Consider the following 21,503-nt stretch of genomic DNA (forward strand, 5'->3'; position numbering starts at 1 on the left):
TACTGCTTCATAGTGCTTTACAGCCCTCTCTAAGCGGTTTATAGTGTCAGCATATTGCCCCCAACAATCTGGGTCCTCATTTTACCAACCTCGAAAGAATGGAAGGCTGAGTTATTCAAACTGCCAAACTTCTGGCAGCCGGCAGTCAGCAGAAGTAACCTGCAGTACTGTAGTAACCACTGCGCCACCACGACTCACCAGTGTCCCATTATAACTGCTTTGCAGTCCAATCAGTTACAAAATTGACAGATAATAACGCCTCTTTGCAAAATAAGCACACCCTGTTGAAGTGAGAGCAGCTGAACATCCATGGTCAGTCTCCAGTCTGTATGATTTCACCATGCTCATCCTTTGCTGTATCCAGGAAGGGACGGCTCTGTTTGATTCTCTGACTGGGCAGCCTCACCAGGAAGACATCCTCCTCTTTGCTGTTCCAGTCTGTGCACCTTACACTGCCATGGGCGGTTACAAGTGAGTGTCATCAATTATTGGCATGGGTATACCTGCCCAGAGAAAGCTATCTTCCTATTAAAATTATGCTTGTTTTTTTTTTTTAAAGATATAAAGTCAAGCTGACACCAGGCACTCAAAAGAAAGGGAAAGGTAATATATATTCCTTCTTGTGTGCTTTTCAGCCATTTGTCCTATCTGTATAGTACTAAAACTCCTTCTCTTATAAAGAGAGCCATTTGTCCTATCTGTATAGTACTAAACAGTACCTGGATGGAACTGTCTATCTGGATCCGTTCCAGTCCGGCTTCAGGCCTGGGTTCAGCACGGAAACGGCATTGGTTGCATTGGTTGATGATCTCTGGAGGGCTCGGGACAGGGGATGTTCCTCTGTTCTGGTCCTATTAGATCTCTCAGCGGCTTTTGATACCATCGACCATAGTATCATGCTGCGCCGGCTGGAGGGGTTGGGAGTGGGAGGCACCGTACTACGGTGGTTCTCCTCCTATCTCTCCGACCGGTCGCAGTCTGTGTTGGCTGGGGGGCAGAGGTTGACCTCGAGGCACCTTATTTGTGGGGTGCTGCAAGGGTCGGTCCTCTCGCCTCTCCTGTTCAACATTTATGTGAAGCCGCTGGGTGAGATCATCCGTGGATTTGGGGTGCGGTGCCATCTGTACGCTGATGACACTCAGCTGTACATCTCCACCCCAGACCACCCCAACGATGCCCTTGAAGTGATGTCCCTGTGCCTGGAGGCCGTGCGGGTCTGGATGGGGAGGAACAGGCTCCAACTCAACCCCTCCAAGACCGAGTGGCTGTGGCTGCCGGCGTCCTGATATAGCCAGCTGGTGCCATCGCTGGCTATTGGGGGCGAGTCATTGGCCCCCACAGAGAGGGCTCGTAACTTGGATGTCCTCCTGGATGCACCCGGAGGCTCCAGCTGGTCCAGAATGCAGCCGCGCGAGTAATTATGGGGGCGACATGGCGCTCCCATGTAACACCTCTCCTGCGCGAGCTGCACTGGCTCCCGGTGGTCTTCTGGGTGTGCTTCAAGGTATTGGTTCTCATCTTTAAAGCGCTCCATGGCTTAGAGCCGGGTATTTACGAGACCACTTTCTGCCACCGATAATCTCCCACCGGCCAATCCGCTCCCACAGAGAGGGTCTCCTCAGGGTGCCGTCGGTCAAGCAATGTCGACTGACGACCCCCAGGGGGAGAGCCTTCTCTGTGGGGGCACCGGTCCTCTGGAACGAGCTACCCTCAGGAATACGACTGATCCCAGACCTCCGTACTTTCTGCTGAGCATTGAAGACCTTATTTCAGCAAGCCGGGCTGGTTTAAAATTTTAATGTGTTATTTTATGGGTAAAGGGTTTTAAAATTTGGGGAAGCCAAACTGATTTAGTTCTGTTTTAATTTATTTTAATTTTTATATTGTATGTATTTTAATTTTGGCTGTTCACCGCCCTGAGTCCTTCGGGAGAAGGGAGGTATACAAATTTAATAAATCTAATCTAATCTAATCTAAAATTCCTTCTCTCTTTATTGGTGAAAATGTTTGTAGGACAATTAGTTTTCTACCCGGGTACCTCAAAGTGAATAATTTATAGATTGCATCAAAAATCTGGAACCCGTGGCTCCCATGAAGTTGACATTTAGCAAATTTCATAAACCATTTTATGACATAAAAATCATAAAAGTATTTTTAGGACATAATACAAAATGTCATAAAACATTCCCTGTGGTCAACTGCTGATGTTTAACAGTGCTATACAGTTCAACATAGATTGAACTTTTAAAGCAGGTACGTCTCTGAATATCTTCCTGAAATTTTAAGAAGTTTTCAAGTGCTTTATACACTCTGCCATGAAAGCATTGAGGAACCTGGTAAAAAAATATTTGAAATGAAGACCCAGTGGGTCATATATAGATTGAGTGGCTAATTATTTAAGCCCTTTAATAGAAGTGCTGATCAGCAAACGTGTATTTTAGCTTGTCCATTAATAATTTGGTTTCACACATTTTCTCTCTGCTCCTTATTGTCCTGTTGGCAGTATCTCCTTTCCTCTTAAATTCTGTTTTATTGATATGCATACGTACAATGTTCTGTCTTTCTACTCAAACTCTCTGCCATTTAAACATTAAGATAAACTTTAAAAAATGAAAACTGCTTTTCCCCAAGAAGCCTCTGATGCTGTCTTCTGAGCTGAGAAGATATAGAAAACCTATGGGGATGTTTGCAAGAATTCCCCAAAACAGATCAACTGTTTATACTTCATCTGCCTTATGTTGTTTTGTGTCATAACAGCTGCAAAGACTGCTTTGCATAATTTCATGCAGTCCAAGGAATCAACTACAAGGGAGAAGGATCTCTTCCGCAGTGTGAAGGTAAAACCCTGCTTTTAAATATTTGCTTCTAAAGCGAGTGTTGTGGAAACAAAAAGGAAGAAAAATCGGGTGTAAATTCCATGTGAAACTGAAATAGACTCGTGTCTTGAAAAATAGGGGATGGATTGCAAAGTGATAACTCCAAAGTCCTATGACACAAAAGTCAGACTTCCAGATAATGAATAATATTTTGGCGAAAACATTGGGGTTGGGTATGAGTGGCGGGCTGATAAGACTAGCCCATCCCTCCTAACAGAATACAATTTCATCTCAGAAGTGTCTTCATAGGGAAAAAAAGTTATGTAAGATTGATTTTGGAAACTACAGTTGGAATTAACAATAAGGAAGAGATCCTACCTATCTTAGAAAGTTAACTAGATCTCAAGTTCTACTAGGAGCACTCAGAAGCTCTTCATTTGACACCAGTAGTAGAGATATTTAGATATTCCTCTTTATGGATTAGGAAATCCACAGTATCCTTCCAGATTAAGAAAAGTTTCATAGTCAATGGGCCTATAGTTTTAAGTTCCTTAAAAAGAATTTTAAAACTATAAAAAAAGTTTATCTGGTATTTGCTGCTTGTTTTAGCACCTGGCTTTCCTACTGGTAGAAAAATGACTTAACAGTACTGTAAGAATATAGCTAATCAAGAGGGACATGTCATTCTTTTGCATAGGATACGGACTTATCCAGAAATATTCCAGGCAAAGTGAAGGTATCGGCCCCTAATCTCCAACATTTGAAAAAGAAATGATATGAATTATGGACAACTTCACAAGCTTGCACCTTTGGATTGTGTTGCCCAATGACAGGAGCAATGACAGGATACATCATCACTGGAGCACCTTTCTGTTTTGTTAATAAAATCCACTACTGATCAAATGATCACAATTGATGTGCTTTTCCTCTCTCCTGTGTCCTAAACTAACTTCACTTTCTTCCTAGAAAATGGATTTATATTGGAAAGCGCTTATGATCCAGCTTGGTACGTTTGATTGTGACCAACTGGGCTCCATGTCACATTTCATATTTGTACTCTTTTGCTACAGCATAGAACTGATTTTTTTCCCATCTTCTTTTGCTAAATTGTCTTTAGATGATCACCTTTATTGTATTAGAAAGCGGTCCCCAACCTTTTGGACTCCAGGGACCAGTTCCGCTGACCAGTTCACACGCTTCCTGCATGTGCACACGCTTCCTGCATGTGCACAGATGAGGCTTCACTCACATGGTCCAGTTCTTGGCGGCACTGGTCCCTGGACTGTGGGTTGGGGACTCCCGTATTAGAAGACTGTGTGGATAATTTTAAAAATTTGGCATGAACCCAGATGATGCATTTAATACATGTTTAGAAGAAAAGAATTATTGGCTTAGGTTTCATACATTCCATTGTGATTAGAAACTTCAAGCCACCATTCCGCAGAAGTCCCATTCAAAATATGCTTCTTAGTATTGGAGACGCTGGATGCCAAAACAGTATTGTTTACCCTTTCTCAGAAATCAGGAATAATAGAAACAATTAATTTTGGGGCAAACTGTTAATTTTGCATGTAAGGCTATGCTGCGTTGAAGAGCCCTGACCCTAGATTTAATAAATATGGGGTTGTGCTATATGGAACAAAATGCAATCTTACACAAGGCTTCTGGTCCAGCACCAGTGTAGAAGAAATAGCAAATCTCTCCACAATTGCATTAAATAATAACATTTATTGCAACCAAATTTTACACAAAAATAGGTTCTCTTTCTAAGCTATTCACATGCAGTCAAAAAGACATCAAAGCAACGTTGCCACTAATTACAACACAAGAACATTTAATCTATACAAATGTCATTTTGTCATTCAGGGATGGTAAAATTATTACATCTTTTTATAGAAAGGCCATCTATATACAGTATGACCAGTGCAGATTCTCCCTATGATCCAGATGTGTTGTTACTACCAAAGCGCTGGTTGAGTTTGTGGAGCAGGTGCTTGGGAAGGCAGTGCCAGGAACTGGCCAGGATTTCTTTGAAGCACATAACAGTCTCTAAACACAATCTGGAGGGGAGTAAATGAAAAGAAACTTAAAATTTCAGACAAATTGTTGTTCTTCTGTTTCCTACTTAATACCAATACAAATACAGGGTCAAGGGTGATAAGAACAGCTATCCATTTCTATTGAATCTTAGTGTATTTGTTGAACACTGAAGGTTTCTTAAGGAAACAACAGATACAAGTAATCGTAGGCTGAATAGAAAAACAACATCTACTCAATGGTCTGCTTCATGAACTTGTAGAAGACATAAGTTTGAGGGAACTGGCCTAGACTAGAAATTTCCTCAAGAGATCTGTCAGCTTCCTACCAAAATAAATACAGCATTTATTATTGTTCTCATAGTGCCAGATTTATATCCTCAAATTCTCATTTTGCATATTTATCAAAGGAAAGAGCAGTTTAAAGTATTAAAAATACCTTGCCAGGGATTTGGGTTGAAGAGAAAACACAAGTATCTCATTACTATGTGCCTGAAAGCAAACAAACAATCAATTAGAACTGAAATGTCATAACTGAGAACCTCAATCTACAATTCACAAGGAAGAGAACAGTCTGCTGAACCTGGATCAGAAATAAGAGTTTCAAAATCCTTGTCTAGCCTTTAGATAGCTTCTCAAACAAGTCTACCTCACAAGGTGCGTGAAGACAATAAATTATGATGCTCAGATTTCCTGCACAAAAGGCAGAATAAAAGTGAATCAATGAAGAATTAGGTTATTTATTATAAATCTCTGTGACTCAGTAAATGAAAAATGCTAATGAGCATCAGTCTTTGTAACTCAAACACTTTCACATATACTGCAGTTCAGTCTTCCACTCAGGCTGGCATTGTGGCCACCAGCTGCCAACCCTCCACATCAATTGGTGCACATACGAATATTTATTTCCATCATTTCTATAGCTAACAAGCAACACTTATACTCTTGGGTAATGTGTCCTCTGTGCTTTCATGAAACATACAGCAAGATAGTCTAGAACAGAGGTCTTTGATTTGTATGAAAGAACATTGATTGGGGGAAATAGCCATGCAAATATGGCTCAGTATCAAACAGAATTTATGAATAGAATGGAATGGAATGGAACAGCTTGGCATACATTAAAATGAAATTTCATTGCATACAGAAAAGAAAACCTCCAATATACACTACATAAACATGACTAAGTAAGTACAAAATTATGCATATACCCACATATATATGGCACAGAAACAACACAGTAATAAAAAAGACTGTCTATTAAGTACCTTCAGGAAGTCAATCTGAGTTGAACCTGATCCCCCACTGTTGACAGGTTAAGGACAACATTTATTGTGGTTGATGCTAAATAAATCACCAGCTGAATTTCAAACCACCCTTTTGGGGTTACAAAAGGGCTGCCTTTTGCTGCACTTATGATTGCAGTGCTAGATGGAAAGAAATGGGCAGGCTGCCCTGAACCCAGGCCTGAATGCACTGCAACAGATTGGTGAAATCATTCCTTAGTAAAAACGAACCAGAGAGAGTCATTTACTGCTTTTCCTACCAGCTGCTTTGTGCTCTATACACAGTCAAAGCCAGTGAACTGAAAAAAAAAAAACCCCACATAGACCTGAAAAAAGAACTTACTGCTTTGTGATGGGCAAGTAAATTGCTGGCACAGCCCCCAAAGACGATCACTTCTCCCTCATCGCTTGCACAGGCAGTGTGCCAGAGTCTGCAGATAGAACATTTGCACCATTGAGAATGCAACAGGACAAACACAAAAGAGTCAAGGGTACAGGAGTCTGTAAGACTTCACAAATCACAGTAACTACAGCTTCAGTTGCAAACTACAAGCTAAGTAAAAATTGGATGGGGGAGTATATCAACAACCCCATCAAGTGTATAGCAACTGGAATTTACTGTATTAGATTGCATTTTTCTATAGGTCCTTATATTCCACTCATAAATAACAAAACCAAGAAAATGTATGATTTGATATTTTTGCAGCAGCATGCCATAACTGCTTCACAATATTCCATTTTTTAAAATCTTTCTTGCATTTTGACAGGGGACTTTGAAAACATAGAAATGGGAAAAAAACTTAATATTCTCAATCATTCTCTCCCCAATTATGCTGCAAAAGATACTGCTCAGAGTGGCAAAAATAAAAGTCAGATAAACCAGCAAAATATTTTTCTGAGGGTTAATATACTGCAGTGTTTTTCAAACTTGCCAACTTTAAAATATGTGGGCTTCAACTCCAAGAATTCCCAGGCCACACAACTTAAGTTACCAAGTTTGAAAAATCCTGCTGTACTGTAACAGTGTCTTGTTGACTGAAGTCAAGATGCATGACAGTTGGACACATGAAGCTGGGGAAGATTGCTGTAGTGAATTTGGGATGTAGAAATACAATACAGTTCTTTTGCCACTGTCTTACCGGGGTTTCTCTAAATAGTTGTGTTCAAACTGTATCCATTCATTTTTACTGATGCAATAGATCCAGGCATCACCTGCAATGTAAAGAGATTTTTAACTTTGAAGGCATGTTTTCAGTGCTGCCCAAAGGAACTAGGTTGGTCACAAGATGGGCCAAAGTACAGATTTAAAGGCATCACCTGAGGCTCTGGGCTCTCCTGGGAAGACCTACCACTGCTACCACAGAGCTCAAGGGCTACATATTTGAAGGCCAACTACAAGATGCCCCATATAACTATATTCTTTATGGTACTTTTTTTTTTTTAAAAAAAAGTCCTCTCATTAATTTAATTTATTTCTTAAATAATTTGGAATCCTCATCCCTGGCAAAGAAATTACCATGAAATCATCATCCTCTTTTAACGACCCCATAATCCCTTTGCGGGGTGGAGTCTGGGCAACTGAATGGAGTTGAGTGTTTACTGGCCGGATGCCAATACTGAGTTTTTTTCCCCAGCAGATATATTCTCAGTGTGCCCAGAGAGAGAAATATCTGCCTCTATCTAGGATCGAACTCACAGCTTCCTGATTGTGAGGCGAGAGCTCCACTTCTAGGACACCGCACCAATCATGAAATGGTACAGATATTTCCAGGCTCTATTTCATAAATACACTGTAATCACTGTAATTAGAGAAAAATAGAATGATACCCAACAAGATGCCAAATATTTACTACATGTAAGACAACTAGAGCCCGGGATCATGTGATCACCATTTGCGATTTTCTAACAAGTCAATGGTGAAGCCAGATTCACTTAACAACCGGGTTACTGACTTAACAACTACAACGATTTACTTAACAACTATGACGAGAAGTTGTAAAACGGGGGAAAATCACTTAACAAAGCAACATAATTTTTGGGCTCCATTGTGGTTGTAAATCGAGGACTACCTGTATAAAGCAACTCTGTAAAGTGGGACAATGGTGATGAAAGAAACATTCCATACATTTATTGGATTATACCCCCCCCCCCCCCCATTTAAAGGTGCTTGTGAAAGGAGTGGTGCAGTGGCCTAGAGGAGGATCTCTCGCCTCACAAATCAGGAGGCTATAGTTCAATCCTAGGTAGAGGCAGTGATTTCTCTCTCTGGGCACACTGAGAATGTATCTGCTGAACAAAACTCCACATTGGCAACAGGAAGGGCATCCGGCCATTAAAACACTCTGCTAACTCCATTCAGTTGCCCAGACTCTACCCTGCAAGGGATTACAGGGTCGTTAAAAGAAGACAAATGATTTAAAGGGGCTTGTGAAATCATCAGATGGAAGCAAAAATAAATCCAAGGCATAGAATTAAGGATTCTTCTCTGAAAAAACCAGTAATCTGAGAAACTGAAGATGGTATCTACGCTTCTAAAATTTACTTACTGAGTGGCTGCTTGTCAGTTGTGAAGCCACCAAAGAGGAAGAGATGGTCTGAGGAAATGGTGGTTAAAGAATGCCAAGATCGTCCAACAGGGCAAATGCCCTGCACAACTCTGTGGGGAGGGGGGGGGAGAAGAACACACCAAGTCAGAAAACCGAGGCTCACAGGGGCAGAAATGTCTACCCTGGGGGTAAAATTGTAAACTGTCTCAAAGGTACTTTTTATTTTAAGGGCAACTGGACTTTCTGATTTTTCTTTAAGACATTTTGCTTCTCATCCAAGAAGCTTCTTCAGTTCTAACTAACAAAATGTCTTAAAGAAAAATCAGAAAGTTCAGTTGCCTTTAAAAAAAAAAAAACACCTTTGGGACAACCATGATCTGGATGACAGAGAACCTCTATAGGCAAAACGGTAAACATTTTACAAGCGGTGGATAAAAATACAGAACTTTATAGAGATCCCTAGATTGAGAGAGAGATCTGTCAAGATAAAGGGGAAGAACATTGTTGTGACCCCAGCCCCGGAGGCTGATTTATCTTTGCATGCTGATTCGGAGGATGATATGGAGGAGGAGGAAGCTGTCACGAGCTATGTGCCAGAGGGGCCATCTTTACTGGTGAGTCAGCAAGAACTGACAGTTGCTGACGTGCCTATGGACCCCAGCCAAATTGAGGAGGAAACAAAGGCCAGTAACGACATGGAGGAGCACCCGGAGGCTCCAACTGGTCCAGAATGTGGCCGTGCGGGTAATCACGGGAGCCACCTGCATGAGCTGCACTGGCTCCCAGTGGTCTTCCGGGTGCGCTTCAAGGTGTTGGTTACCACCTTTAAAGCGCTCCATGACATAGGACCTAATTATTTTCGAGACCGCCTGCTGCTACCGATGACCTCCCACCGACCTGTGCGCTCCCACAGAGAGGGCCTCCTTGGGGTGCCATCAGCCAAACAATGTAGGCTGGTGACCCCCAGGCGGAGGGCCTTCTCTGTGGGGGCACCTACCCTCTGGAATCAGCTGTCCCCAGAGATAAGGAGAATCCAAGACCTCGGTGCCTTCCGCTGTGCCCTTAAAACTTTCTTTTTTCAGCAAGCCGGGCTGGCTTAACATATTTTTTAACATATTTTTAAATATTTTTTAATTGGTTTGTTATCTTAAATTGGGGCCAAATTAATATATATCCTTTTAATTGTTTTTAATGTTTATATTGTATGTTTTTATCTGGCTGTACATCGCCCTGAGTCCCTCGGGAGAAGATGCGGTATATAAATTCGAAATAAAATAAATAAAATAAATAAACGACGAGGGGGAGCCCCTACTGGATGCAAGAGAGAGACGTAGGAGACGTTGTAGAGAACAGCTATTGCCACGTCCTAAGAGGTGAGGTCAGGAGACGTAGGGCCACACCCTACAAAGTATAAAAGGGATGTGACTGGGCTGGAAAGGCTTGAACAATTTGTTAGCGTTTTGGATGCAGTGGAGTTACAACTGTTAGTTTGGAGTTTTTGAAAAGAGTCTGCATTCCTGCATTAGTCTGCTGGCTGTCTGCCAAGTCCTTTGGAACATTGCCCGGTAACTATTGGACTGATATACGCTTTGGAAGAGAACTATTTATTAAAGGGCCAGCTTCAGTCTCTCTAGTCTGCGTTTGTTACTGCCGGGCTGTTTGAGCCTCTGCAAGGCCACTTGTGGGAGGGGACAGAACAAACATCTACATTGTGGAAATTCTTGAGACCCAAAGAGTTTTCTGGTGAATCATGTAGTTTGGTTTTTGAAGAAAATTCCGTATGCTGTGATAATACTAAGCTGTGATAATACTAAGTATTAGGATAATCCTAAATGTAATACTGCAAATGGAACCCTGGAACCATTTTCAAGAAAAAAAGTGCAGAAAATATTTCCCTGGAAAGGTCACAGCTTTCATCCTCAAAAAGTCTAATGTGAGAAATGGCCATAACCTTAGAAATTACCTAAAAGGGCAGGATATAAATTTTGTAAAATTTAAACATTCCATATTGAAAGGAAACACAATTATGTAGGGAAAGAAAGACCTACTTACATCTCCTGCCATTCCCATGTTTCCAGATTAAGAAAATAAAGATCATTCATTCTAGATTCCTGAGAAGAGAGGGAGAGACGTGGATTTAGTAGAAGTTGGTCCTCCAAGAGGAAACTGTACCTCCATTCTGCATTCCTACTCACTCGGTATCTGCCTCCAAAGACATATCCTCTGTTTCCAACTGTAGCACAAGCATGGGCTGCTCGGGGTGATGGTGATTTACCCTGGGAGGAGAATTCCAGAAAATATTATTCTGAAGGCAATTGAGAAAAAGGAATATATCAGAATTCACCAACCTTTCTGACTTTGCGGAGCAGCAGGGCGGGAAGAGAGAGGGGATGGCTCTGTGCATGAGCAGCTGGCAAGCCTGCACAGCTCCATTTCCACGAGTGACATGCACACGCACCCGCCTCTCATGCAAATGGAGCACGCATGCACGCACTCATCCGCTGCTCATGCAAGTGGAGATGCGTGTGCATGTGTGTTCGCCCACTGTTTCCGTGGCCTGGTTGCAAACAGCTCATGGCCTAGTGGTGGTCCGCGGCCCAGAGGTTGGGAACCCCTGGAATATAACATTATCTCAAATGTACTCTTTAGATCAGTTTTCTCCAGTCTGATGTTTTCAACATATATGGAACTAAAACTTCTACCACTCATACTGAAAATGACCAACGGTGTCATTAACACAACTGGAGAGTGCTAGGTTAGGGAAGATACAGGTAGTCAAAAGGTAGTCCTCAATTTGCGGCCGATTGTTTACTGATTGTTCAAAGTTATGATGGACCTCCCTGGTATAAAATTGTGTCTGTCTCCCCTTTGTTTCCCAGGCCACTAATAGAAAAATCTCTCTTCCACATAAAATAGTCTTATCTCTGCAGGAGCCTTGAGAGATAAACTAGCTGTTTTTTATAATTTTTGTAATTAACAACACAATAACAAAAACACAGCCAGGGGGACGGGATTGAGAAAGCACTGCTGATATAAATCTACTAGAAGCAAAGGTAGGAGTTGAACTGGGACTGTTACTGTTAATTACCACACCATTGGAGCACTTTTACACCAATAGAAAGATTAGTGCCCAGGTGATCCACACTGGGAGAACAACAGGATCCTGGACATTTGGCAGATTAAAGCTGCCATAGAGAAATTTATTTGAGAGTTACCGTAGTCACAGGCTGGCTCCAAGTAAATGACTCCGTATCTAGGACATGTACATGATTATTCCACCCTCTGGGAAGACCTGAATTCTAGAGCCAGAAACAGACACAAAGTTATAATGTTTTCTATAGCTAAACATTTCAACATTTCTAACTAAGGTAGCATGTCTAGAATTATTTTTAAATCATTCCTTTTTCTTGACTTGTGAGTTGCCTTGCAGACATTCAAATTGACAGAAAGGCAGTCAAGCCGAATGAAAAGTGCTGCATGAGTGTACATTCGGTTCTTTTTTGCAATTTTGTGAGGTTTTTAACACCTGGCCTAGAATGGAAGCAATTAGCTTTCAAAATTATAGATCTTTTTAATCATGGTTAGTTGCATCTAGAAGGAAGTGGGGGAGGACATGTTGTCTCACCGCATATCAACAGTTCTAGACAGGCAGAAGATACGTTAAGAGGGGAAAATGAATAAGTTTACTATGCTCAATTGTTTAATATATTATAATTTTAAGATTAGAGAATTAATATCAATGTAGTGAATGTTGTTGTAAATTCTGATGGTTATTGCACAGAGATATTTGTATCCAGATGACACACTGTTTAAGAGAAGATGGACTGTTTATATTTAAAAAAAACTGTTCTAGACAGGTTAAGATAATCCCCCAAATGAAATCAAACTGAATTTGCTTCTATAAATAGAATTCTTGAATAATTGTACTGTCTTAGATAACAAGTTTTTCTTATTTACTAAAGTCAGGACTAGGAAGGCAGCAATGCAGGCAGCAATTTCTCGAAGTCTTTCGAGTCCTTCATTTTAGCAGGGATTAAATTCTGAACAGTTCCTATGCAAAATCTTTTGGGGATAAATTTGGCTTTTCTGTTACTTAGAACCTTATGGGCCCCTTTCAAAGGGAATCCCCTTTTCTCAAATATATGCAAAATGTAGCCAGCAAGCTGACTTAAAAACAAAGCCTGCATTTATTATTGAGATATAATTCTTTCCACACAATATCATGACCGCAAAGATGGTAAGAAGAAACCCATCTTTGCCAAGTCGTGGTTGAGTTCCAACTTTCCATTAAAAAAATTCCAGCTCAGAAAAATAAAATGAATTACCCAAAAAGAGGTTTCATCAAACTCAAAGGTCCCAATCTGCTCCACATCTGGGTAATAGCCATAGCCACCAAAGAATATAAGTCTGTTCAAAACGATATAAGGGGAAAAAAAAATAAACCACAACAATAAACTATCATGATAGATTACTGTAATTATTTTATATTTAGTAGAAATTTTGTATTTAAATTAGATAGAACAACCATTTTTGGTTCATAGGGTTTACACAGTGTTTTGTGAATAAACAAAGAGAACAGGGAAGGGAATCCAAATGAGTAGCTATGAGATTAGATAATTTTATCTTTCCAAATTTGTATCGTATATAATTGTTAGTGAGTACGACTACTGGGGTTATGGCAGTTGCAATACAACACACCTAAAAGTATGGGAATGATATTTCAAATGCAGTTTTTCAGATTTTTTTTACATATTTCAAAAAGACGTTTAAGACTGCAGTAGTTTTTTTAATGTTCATAAACTGCTTCTAACAGGGAAATTGGGCAGGACATAATTACAGGCTCCCTTTTTGGATATCAAAAATTCTCAGCAGTTTAGATCAATTCTCTAAGTGAAATGAAACCTATGCAATGTCAGGTGGTTTCGATTGGTGCTGAGTGTTTCAATTAATATAATGTTTTAGATGACTGATTCTTATTAGTAACTCCAACATTTTAAATTATTCTCAAATATTGATAAGCTGTATTGGTTTTTAGTTTTATGTTTACATTAGAATCCCTGTCTGAAGCCACCACTTAGATATGGTTACGTACAAAATGATCCAATTACAAGAATAAACTAAGGAAAATGGAGCAAAGCAGTTCCATTTTTTCCATTTCCATTCCAACTTTTAAACATAATATAAAAGTTCATTTTTCTGATTTTTTTAAAAAAATAAGTAGCAGAATATATCACACAATTGTTTCCAAGAAAAATAACAGATTTTTGGAATAGTTGATAGTTGCTTACTTATTTCTATAAACCCATACTCCGAGCTTGTCTTTTGATGATGGAGGAATACCCTGGCAGTCCACTTTGACCCACTGCAACACTCCGTCATTTGATCTGGAATTTAGCATGTAGAACTGCAAAGAAATAAAGAGAACAGGTCTTGGACTTTCCAATTCCATGGCAAAAATTAAGTCTCATCTCTTTTGGATTATGTCACATCAATTTAGAATCCCTAATTCTCAAAGCCCCCAAACCCAACAGGCATTTCATGACGAACCTATTACTTAATTTATAGCAGTAAACTTCATTTCTGCACAAACAGCAAAAGCTGATCTTTCTTTTCAGGAGAGAAGGAATAACTGTAGAGTTTTCTTTGGGTCACTAAGGAGTTTTGTATTCACCATTCTACTAAGGCTGTTAACTTCCGCATCAAACAAAAATAACCTTCCTTCCCAAAAACCAGTCCAGCTGGCAAAAGAAGTAGAAGTCTATGAATGAATTTCCCAAACATGGACAAAGGACAAGTAAGTTTACAAGAAACCAAACACGAAGAGGAAAAATTCCTCTGACAAAAGCAATAGAAAAAAGGGTTACGGATAAAAAGAGATTACTGAAAAATGGGAACATCTTCACTTAGGTTTGGGGGATATATTTTGGGGAGACAGGAAATAGAAAATGACAGGCAGCTGAAATGTCAGAGATATGCAGTCCATCTTAAAAACTGTGTAATAACACTTGGGAAAAAAGTTTTATTACTACTTTTACTACTGGAATAGATTTTATTATTATGAAACTTGTTTGAGGAGGAACATGCGTTAACTCTCACCAAGTAAAGTAGAACTTAAACTTTGATAAGCTCTCAAAATATGTAGAAGAAAATCTTTGTATGAAAAATAACCTTGATTTCATTAGACTACTATATAGTTTGAATTGCATCTGATAGAGCAGATGAAAAACTTTTAACAATTTAACTTGAAGAAAGAAACACAAAATACAAATAAAAATAAACAAATAAATAAATATACAACTTTCTCTAAAGATCCTCAAAGCCCATTTGATCAGAACTCTTTCTGGGTTTACATTTATTTATTTATCTAATATACCCATCATGCTATTCCCCCCTTTCAGGTTCAGTAACATTATGCAAACCACAGAAAGGAAGTAAGAAATAGAACAAATCAATTAAAGGCATGAGAGAAAAAAATACAGCTAGATTTGATTAGACAAAACCATTTGCTCTCCTTCTCCATTTCTATCTTTGTACTGCACCTTTGCTTCAACCATATCTGTATGCCACTTTGTTCTTTGTTTTTTTAATTTCTCGTCTCTCTCTTTTTGGCGATCACCATTCAACTACAACTTCCTTAATCTTTCCTTTGCTATCAACCATTTGTCTCTTCTTATATCTATGTGTTCTGTGTTTCAGTCCTAATTCAATTCTCTCCATGGGGCCAAACCAACTCAATGTACATCTTCATAGGGTTCACTCCCAATCCCCATCCATTCTTGACTCTGTATCTTTCTTGTTTTACTACACTTATTTATTTGTATCCTGCCTTTATTATTTTACAAATAACTCAAGGCAGCGAAAATATCCAACACACCTCCTTCTCCTATTTTCCCCACAATAACCCTATGAGGTGGGTTGGACTGAGAGAAAGTGACTGACCCAAAGTCACCCAGCTGGCTTTCATGGCTAAGATGGGACTTTAATTATGGTCTCTTGCTTTTTAACCTGATGCCTTAACTTCTATACCAAACTGGCTTTCTACATGCTCACTGAATTCAGCATATTTTTATGCTTCTCCTGAGGTATTTATCTTTCTCTTCCGCATAACAATATGGACACCAGCACACTCTTATTCACAGCCATTTTTGCCTCTTTCAAATGAAGATTTATTGCCACAGTGGAGCACAAAATTCCCCGCTTCTTAGCTTAGGTCAAGATCCTGGTCATTATTTCTAAAACCTTTATGGCTGGGGTTTGCAATATCTTTGGGACTATCTACTGCAGGTGCAATCTGCCCACCTAATACATGCTAGTGGGAGCGACCTTTTTGGGCTCCCATCCTCAAGAGGTTAAGTGAGTGGAGATCAGAAGGATAGCCTTCTTGGTGGCAAAACCCTGACTCTGGAGTAACTTGCTTCTTACAGAGATCAAGATAGCTGCCACCCTATTAATGTTCAGGAAGGCAGTGAGAATTAGGCTCTTTCGAAGAGAAAACTTTTAACTGTGAAGACACAGGCCAAGAATTTCCAAGGCTATTACAGTAGGTTTATAATTGATAGTGGTGTCTTTATGACCATAAATCCCTAGAGTCCATGGGGTGGGCAGCATACCATTAATCTATGTATTTATTTGATTTCTATGGTTATCCATCTTGTAACAGTAGCTGTATGACTCATATATAATGAAATCACAGAGTACTTACAATGTACAGTGTTATCTTGGTACTCATTGTTAATTGGTTCCAGGAAATTTGATGAGTACCAAAAGTAATGAGGCCTGAACAAATTTTTCCCATTAGGAATAATGTAGTGAGCCACAAGGCAGCTGACACTGACAAATTCTAGCTTGTGTGTTGAGTACTAAAGAAATGAGCCCCAAATGCTGGGACAAAATTGTCACGTCAAAATGTATTGAGTAGCAAATTCAATGAATTTCAAAGCAGTTGAGTATCAAGATACCACTGTACTGACACACTCAGGATGTATTCATAATACACAAAAAACAATCAGCCACCCAAAAATGGGGCAATGAATTCTCTTTCAATTTCCATATGGATCTTTACACATTCTAAACACTTGATAAGAGACTGTCATTTGCGTGCAAAACTGTGGGGCTTTTTTTTGGGAAATTGGAAAAAAAAGAAAAAAGAAAATTCACAGATGGATCAGAGTTTGAGACATTCCCAATCACTGACCTTATTTGTGTTGCCACAATCATGGTGCCCTCCGAACAGATAAAAAACCCTGTCCATGCAGACAGCACAGCTGCCTGACATAGAGGGAGGCACATCTCCCGTTGTTCTGTGTTTTGTCCTAAGATGGAAGAGGCAAAAAAAATAAATTAAAAAAATGAGCTTTAATCAAACAAGAAAACTTTTTATCTTCAATGCTTAGCTGTCCTTCACAACACTGGGAATCAATTTGATACATTGCTTATTTAGCACATACTGATTAGAAGCTAGTTGGCCCAGCAGCACCTGCCTTCCCCAAAATGCAGGCCCTTATCTTTTTTGCGATAGGTACCTTGGTAACGATGTTATTTTTCAGGATGCCATATGAACAGAAATCACATCTTTTAAAATTCAAATGTAATAAACACAGCATTAGCAAAGTATGATTAGGTTGGTTTTAAACAGAATTAAAACATTGGGGGGAGGAAATATATTTCTGATATTAAAGGAAAGAAAGCTAGGTTCCAAGCAAATTTGGGGAAGTGAATTCTACAGCTATGACACTATGAAGATTCTTTCTGCCCTAGATCGCTTTATATAGCAAGTATACCTGGGCAGGAAAAGTAGACTGAAGGAGTCCTTAGGTGCTTTGGTATCAAGCCACAAAGGACTTTAAACAAATCCATCAGGCAATAACCTTATGAAAACTGAATCTGCTCGTCTGGTCTCTTCACTGAGCAAGGATCCAGTGAATCTGCAGACTCTGGATGATATGGCAGCCCTTCTCTTGTAAGATCCCTGCAGGATGGAATACTCTCTCCATGCCTGCGCCCCCCCCCACCCCCAAGGAATTTGAAAGAAAACCCCTCATAATTTTTTTTTTCTATGAAACATTAAAGTCGATAAGCAGATAAGAGGAGATACAGGTAGTTCTCAACTTACAACAGTTCATTTACTGATTGTTCAAAGTTACAACACTGATAAAAGTGACTCATGACCATTTTTCACACTTACGACCGTTGCACCATCCCTGTGGTCATGTGATCAAAATTCAGATGCTTAGCAACTGAATTTGCTGTCATAATTTATGACAGTTACAGTGCCTTGGGGTCATGTGATCAACTATTGCAACAATAGCTGACAAGCAAAATCAATGGGGAAGTCAGATTCACTTAACGACCATCTTACAAACTTGACAAGTGCAGTGATTCATGCAACAACGGTAGCAAGAAAAGTTGTAAAATGGGGCAAAATTCACTTAACAAATGCTTCACTTAGCAACAGAAATTTTGGGCTTAATTTGGTCGTAAGTCAAGGACTTCCTGTAATGTCTTTTTAAATTAAAGACTTTATCTATAAAATTGAATTGAAGCAATGAAAGAAAAAAAAAATCTGTGGTTCTATTGTTTCAAGTTCCAGCAGCAAAGCTTCTCTTTTTTCCTGGCCTCTGCTGTTGATACTGCATCCTTTCTCACGCCCATGTTTTGCAACTGAATCCCTCCAGTTCTTACCCAGAACAAGGGTAGAAAGGCAACTGTCATGAGTCTTGTGAAACTTTTTTCTGACTCCTTCTAAAAATCAGTAATTGCATGTAACTACACATGACAAAAATTCCATCCTCTGACAGAAGGGGTGAAGGGTATCCAGGGAAGTTATTTAAGTGCCTTACCATTGTTTAGTTTCCATGTTATAGATCCAGATTTCATCTTTTGGCAGATAGAAGTCATAAATGCCCCTCACTTGAGCATTCTGAATCAGGAAGGAAGGAAGGAAGATGCTGCAGCTTAATAAAATATAGCAACGGAGAAGCATCCCAGACTTTTTATGCTAGTTACAGCACACAGATTACGAACTATCCCTCAAGCCCAAATATATATTGATAAGCATACCATTTCTGGGCTCAAAAAAGGCAATGCCTCTTTTGTGAAATGCCAATCCTATTCCCTCAAATCATTTTATACCTGGCTTTTTATTTTCATCTCAACATATCAAAATATAGCTTATAATTTTTTAGCCAAGACAAAATGATGGGAATGCTTATCAAATGCAAACATACAAAATGGTGGGATAACTCTTATTTTAGAAGAGAAGCAATTTAAAATTAAGCTTAAAAAATAAATACATTTGAAATGTATTTCTGTATCAGCGTGCAACAGGGATTGCACCAATTTGCATATTACCAAAACCCTCACCTTATATCCACCCCAAACAAACATGCATTTTCCATCAGTAACAGCCACATGACCACTCCGTTCAGGTGGGCTCCCCATGCTCAGCTGTTCCAAATTTTCTTCTGTTTCAGGCAGATCTTCCTCTGCTGGCAATTCTTCATTGTCATCTGCCATACTGATAATAGGATATTATCCTTCAAAAAGAGACAGAAAGCAGGAATGGATTGTGGCAATTTCAAATATACTTAACCAAAAGGTAGCATCCCCCCCCAAGCTATTTTCTCCATCTGTACTAAGATATGACACTGTAGATTGAAAAATGCCTTCGGCAGTCCCAGAAAACTAACTTTCACCCGTTTTTCTTATACGTAATAACTTTCAAATTTCCTAGGGTTGGTAGAGATTGCTTATCTTGAGAAACCAGATTTTGTTTACATCAGCAGGGCAGAAGCCAGCTATAGTTTAGGTCTAAAGGTAGTACTTGCTTAATAACCATTCTTTTAGTGACCATTGAAAGTTACGACAGCACTGAAAAAAATGACTTACGACTGTCATAACATCCCCGCAATCATATGATTGTGATTTGGGTGCTTGGCAACATCACACATTTACAACCATAACAGCAACCTATGTTCATACGATTTGTGACCTTCCCAGCCAGCTTCTGACAAGCGAAGTCAATGGGGAAGTTAGCAGGAGGTTGCAAGTTGTGGTCATGCAATGTATCGCTTAATGACTATGGTAAAAAGGTTGTAAGATCGGGTGCAGTCATGTAATGTCTCTTAATATGCACCCCTAAACGATAAATTTTCCAGTTCTTATTGTGGTCAGGAACTACCTGTATGCACTTTAGAACTGCATTTGCTTTTCCAACTCTGCAGACTGCATAGGCACTGTACAAGAAAACAAAGAGAACACCAAGACAGTTTTGAATTAGACTGATTTTTTTTTAGATTTTTCATAACCCAAGTGCAGCACCAGACTGAACATATTACAATAGTCTTGATACTACAACCAGGCCTGAATCCTGACTGAAAGGGGACCAAATAATCCAATTCTTCCAGTATAGTCTAGAACTGTAAACCAATTATCTTCTCAACAACCTTCACTAGGGATGGAAGATTGGCAATCAGACAAAAATTGTCTCAATTTATTGGGTCCTGGTGTAATTTCTTCAACCTGTTATGTTTGTTCCTTGTAAAGATAAAATATGTCTCAAAACAGTGAGGATTATGAAAAGAAAAAAAATAGTCCATATGAATTATCATGCTTGACCAAGATATGCAATCCCAAGAGAATGCACATTCAGAATTATTTAACTTCCAATAGGGAACCTTTATCAAGTTAACACAAAGTCACCCACACATCTCTTCCCAATCGTCTGCAAAAAATAATTATTATTTAATTATGCTGAAATTCTTATTCAGAACTTCTCTTGTAAACCACAGTGGTCATCACCAGGAAGAAAGCAGAAACAGTAAGAAAATCCAAAATACGATTAATCGGAGATGCTCCAAAAACCTTCACCTGCTAACAACCGAGGCTGTCACCAATGCTTTCAATAGAAAAATCAACCGTGGGCCAGAAAAAGATGGAAAGCAGGTGACGGGAAAAGAAAAAGCTGGTTTTCAACTATTTTCTTTTTTCCTAGTCATGAAAGAAACCTGAGCTTCCCACCCTCATTGTCAGCCTCAAGACTGGGAGGTTGTGCGTCGATGAAACAAAAGCACAACCCAAAGCAGCCATGAAATCTTTGGTGTTGACATGAGCTTAAACACAGCCTCTTCTATGGTGTATTTTCATGGATCCTCCTCCCTAACACAAAATGAAGGAACCACCGCTACGTTTGCCTTTATGGGACTCATGTTTTAGGGTCACGTTAGGCTCGTTCTTAAAATGTTCCCAAAAGGCGCCCCTCTTCCTCCCTGCCCTGTCCGAATAGTATCTCCACCTCCTCATTCTGCCGCAGAGGGAGCTTTAAAGAGCGGGACGCCATTAACGTCAACCGCTTTATCAGCTCACTGATTTCACGACCGCCACCGCCCCCTCCCCTCAATTTAAGCTGAAGTGGGGGAAGGATCCCTTCCCCCAATCCTCCGCCTTACTGTATGCCGGGTCTTTCAGACTGTCAACATTCGGCGACGCAGAACAGACATCCACCCCACCCATTGTCAGAAGCCCCGCCCCTCTGGTGAAAGGTCGCCTTGCGTTTTTCCTCCCTCTTCAGGCCAGGCGTGGAATTACTTCCCTGGAGGTCTTCCCGTGAGATGTTTATCCGTGGTTTAAGGACAAACCCGTATTTCTTTATTTCTGTGATGTAGGCGCAGCACGAAGCGGGAATCGGTGTTTCACGTTAACTACCCCCCCCCCAAAAAAAAACAGCTTCTAAGATCTTTCGCGGGATTTGGCGAATTAATGGGGCGTTCCCAACATTAGGTAGAAAGATGCAGCTGTATCAGTTCTGGGCGGGTGGCAAATTAT

General features: G+C 39.9%; 2 protein-coding genes across 3 annotated transcripts in view; one reads left to right on the forward strand and one right to left on the reverse strand.

The window, feature by feature from the left end:
* Positions 1-3,719, forward strand: part of NEMF (nuclear export mediator factor) — a 29,862-nt gene extending 26,143 nt beyond the window's left edge. The window contains exons 30-33 of the mRNA XM_070943127.1: positions 365-471; positions 560-603; positions 2,758-2,837; positions 3,514-3,719. Of these exons, the coding sequence (XP_070799228.1) occupies positions 365-471; positions 560-603; positions 2,758-2,837; positions 3,514-3,591 (309 nt within the window). The 3' untranslated portion in view covers positions 3,592-3,719. The remainder of the gene's footprint in view (positions 1-364; positions 472-559; positions 604-2,757; positions 2,838-3,513) is intronic.
* Positions 3,720-4,524: 805 nt separating this feature from the next.
* KLHDC2 (kelch domain containing 2) lies at positions 4,525-21,197 on the reverse strand. Of its 2 annotated transcripts, XM_070931693.1 has the most exons (15): positions 21,128-21,197; positions 19,861-19,915; positions 19,044-19,216; positions 18,521-18,600; positions 16,876-16,993; positions 13,970-14,085; positions 13,007-13,088; positions 11,897-11,980; positions 10,877-10,957; positions 10,734-10,792; positions 8,682-8,791; positions 7,275-7,347; positions 6,479-6,566; positions 5,292-5,344; positions 4,525-4,876 (listed from the first exon to the last, which is right to left on the reverse strand). In XM_070931693.1, exons 3-15 carry the CDS (start codon positions 19,194-19,196, stop codon positions 4,753-4,755), a joined length of 1,221 nt encoding a protein of 406 aa, XP_070787794.1. In that variant the 5' UTR covers positions 19,197-19,216; positions 19,861-19,915; positions 21,128-21,197; the 3' UTR covers positions 4,525-4,752. The 2 variants fall into 2 exon arrangements, with proteins under 2 accessions (XP_070787794.1, XP_070787795.1); XM_070931694.1 differs by lacking the exon at positions 19,861-19,915 and having other exon boundaries at positions 21,128-21,189.
* Between the last annotated feature and the right edge of the window lie 306 nt (positions 21,198-21,503).

This window comes from Pituophis catenifer, unplaced genomic scaffold (genome assembly GCF_029215685.1).
Source record: "Pituophis catenifer annectens isolate HBS135680 unplaced genomic scaffold, rPitCat1.0.hap2 SCAF_1, whole genome shotgun sequence".
In the NCBI taxonomy this organism is placed as follows: domain Eukaryota; kingdom Metazoa; phylum Chordata; class Lepidosauria; order Squamata; family Colubridae; genus Pituophis; species Pituophis catenifer.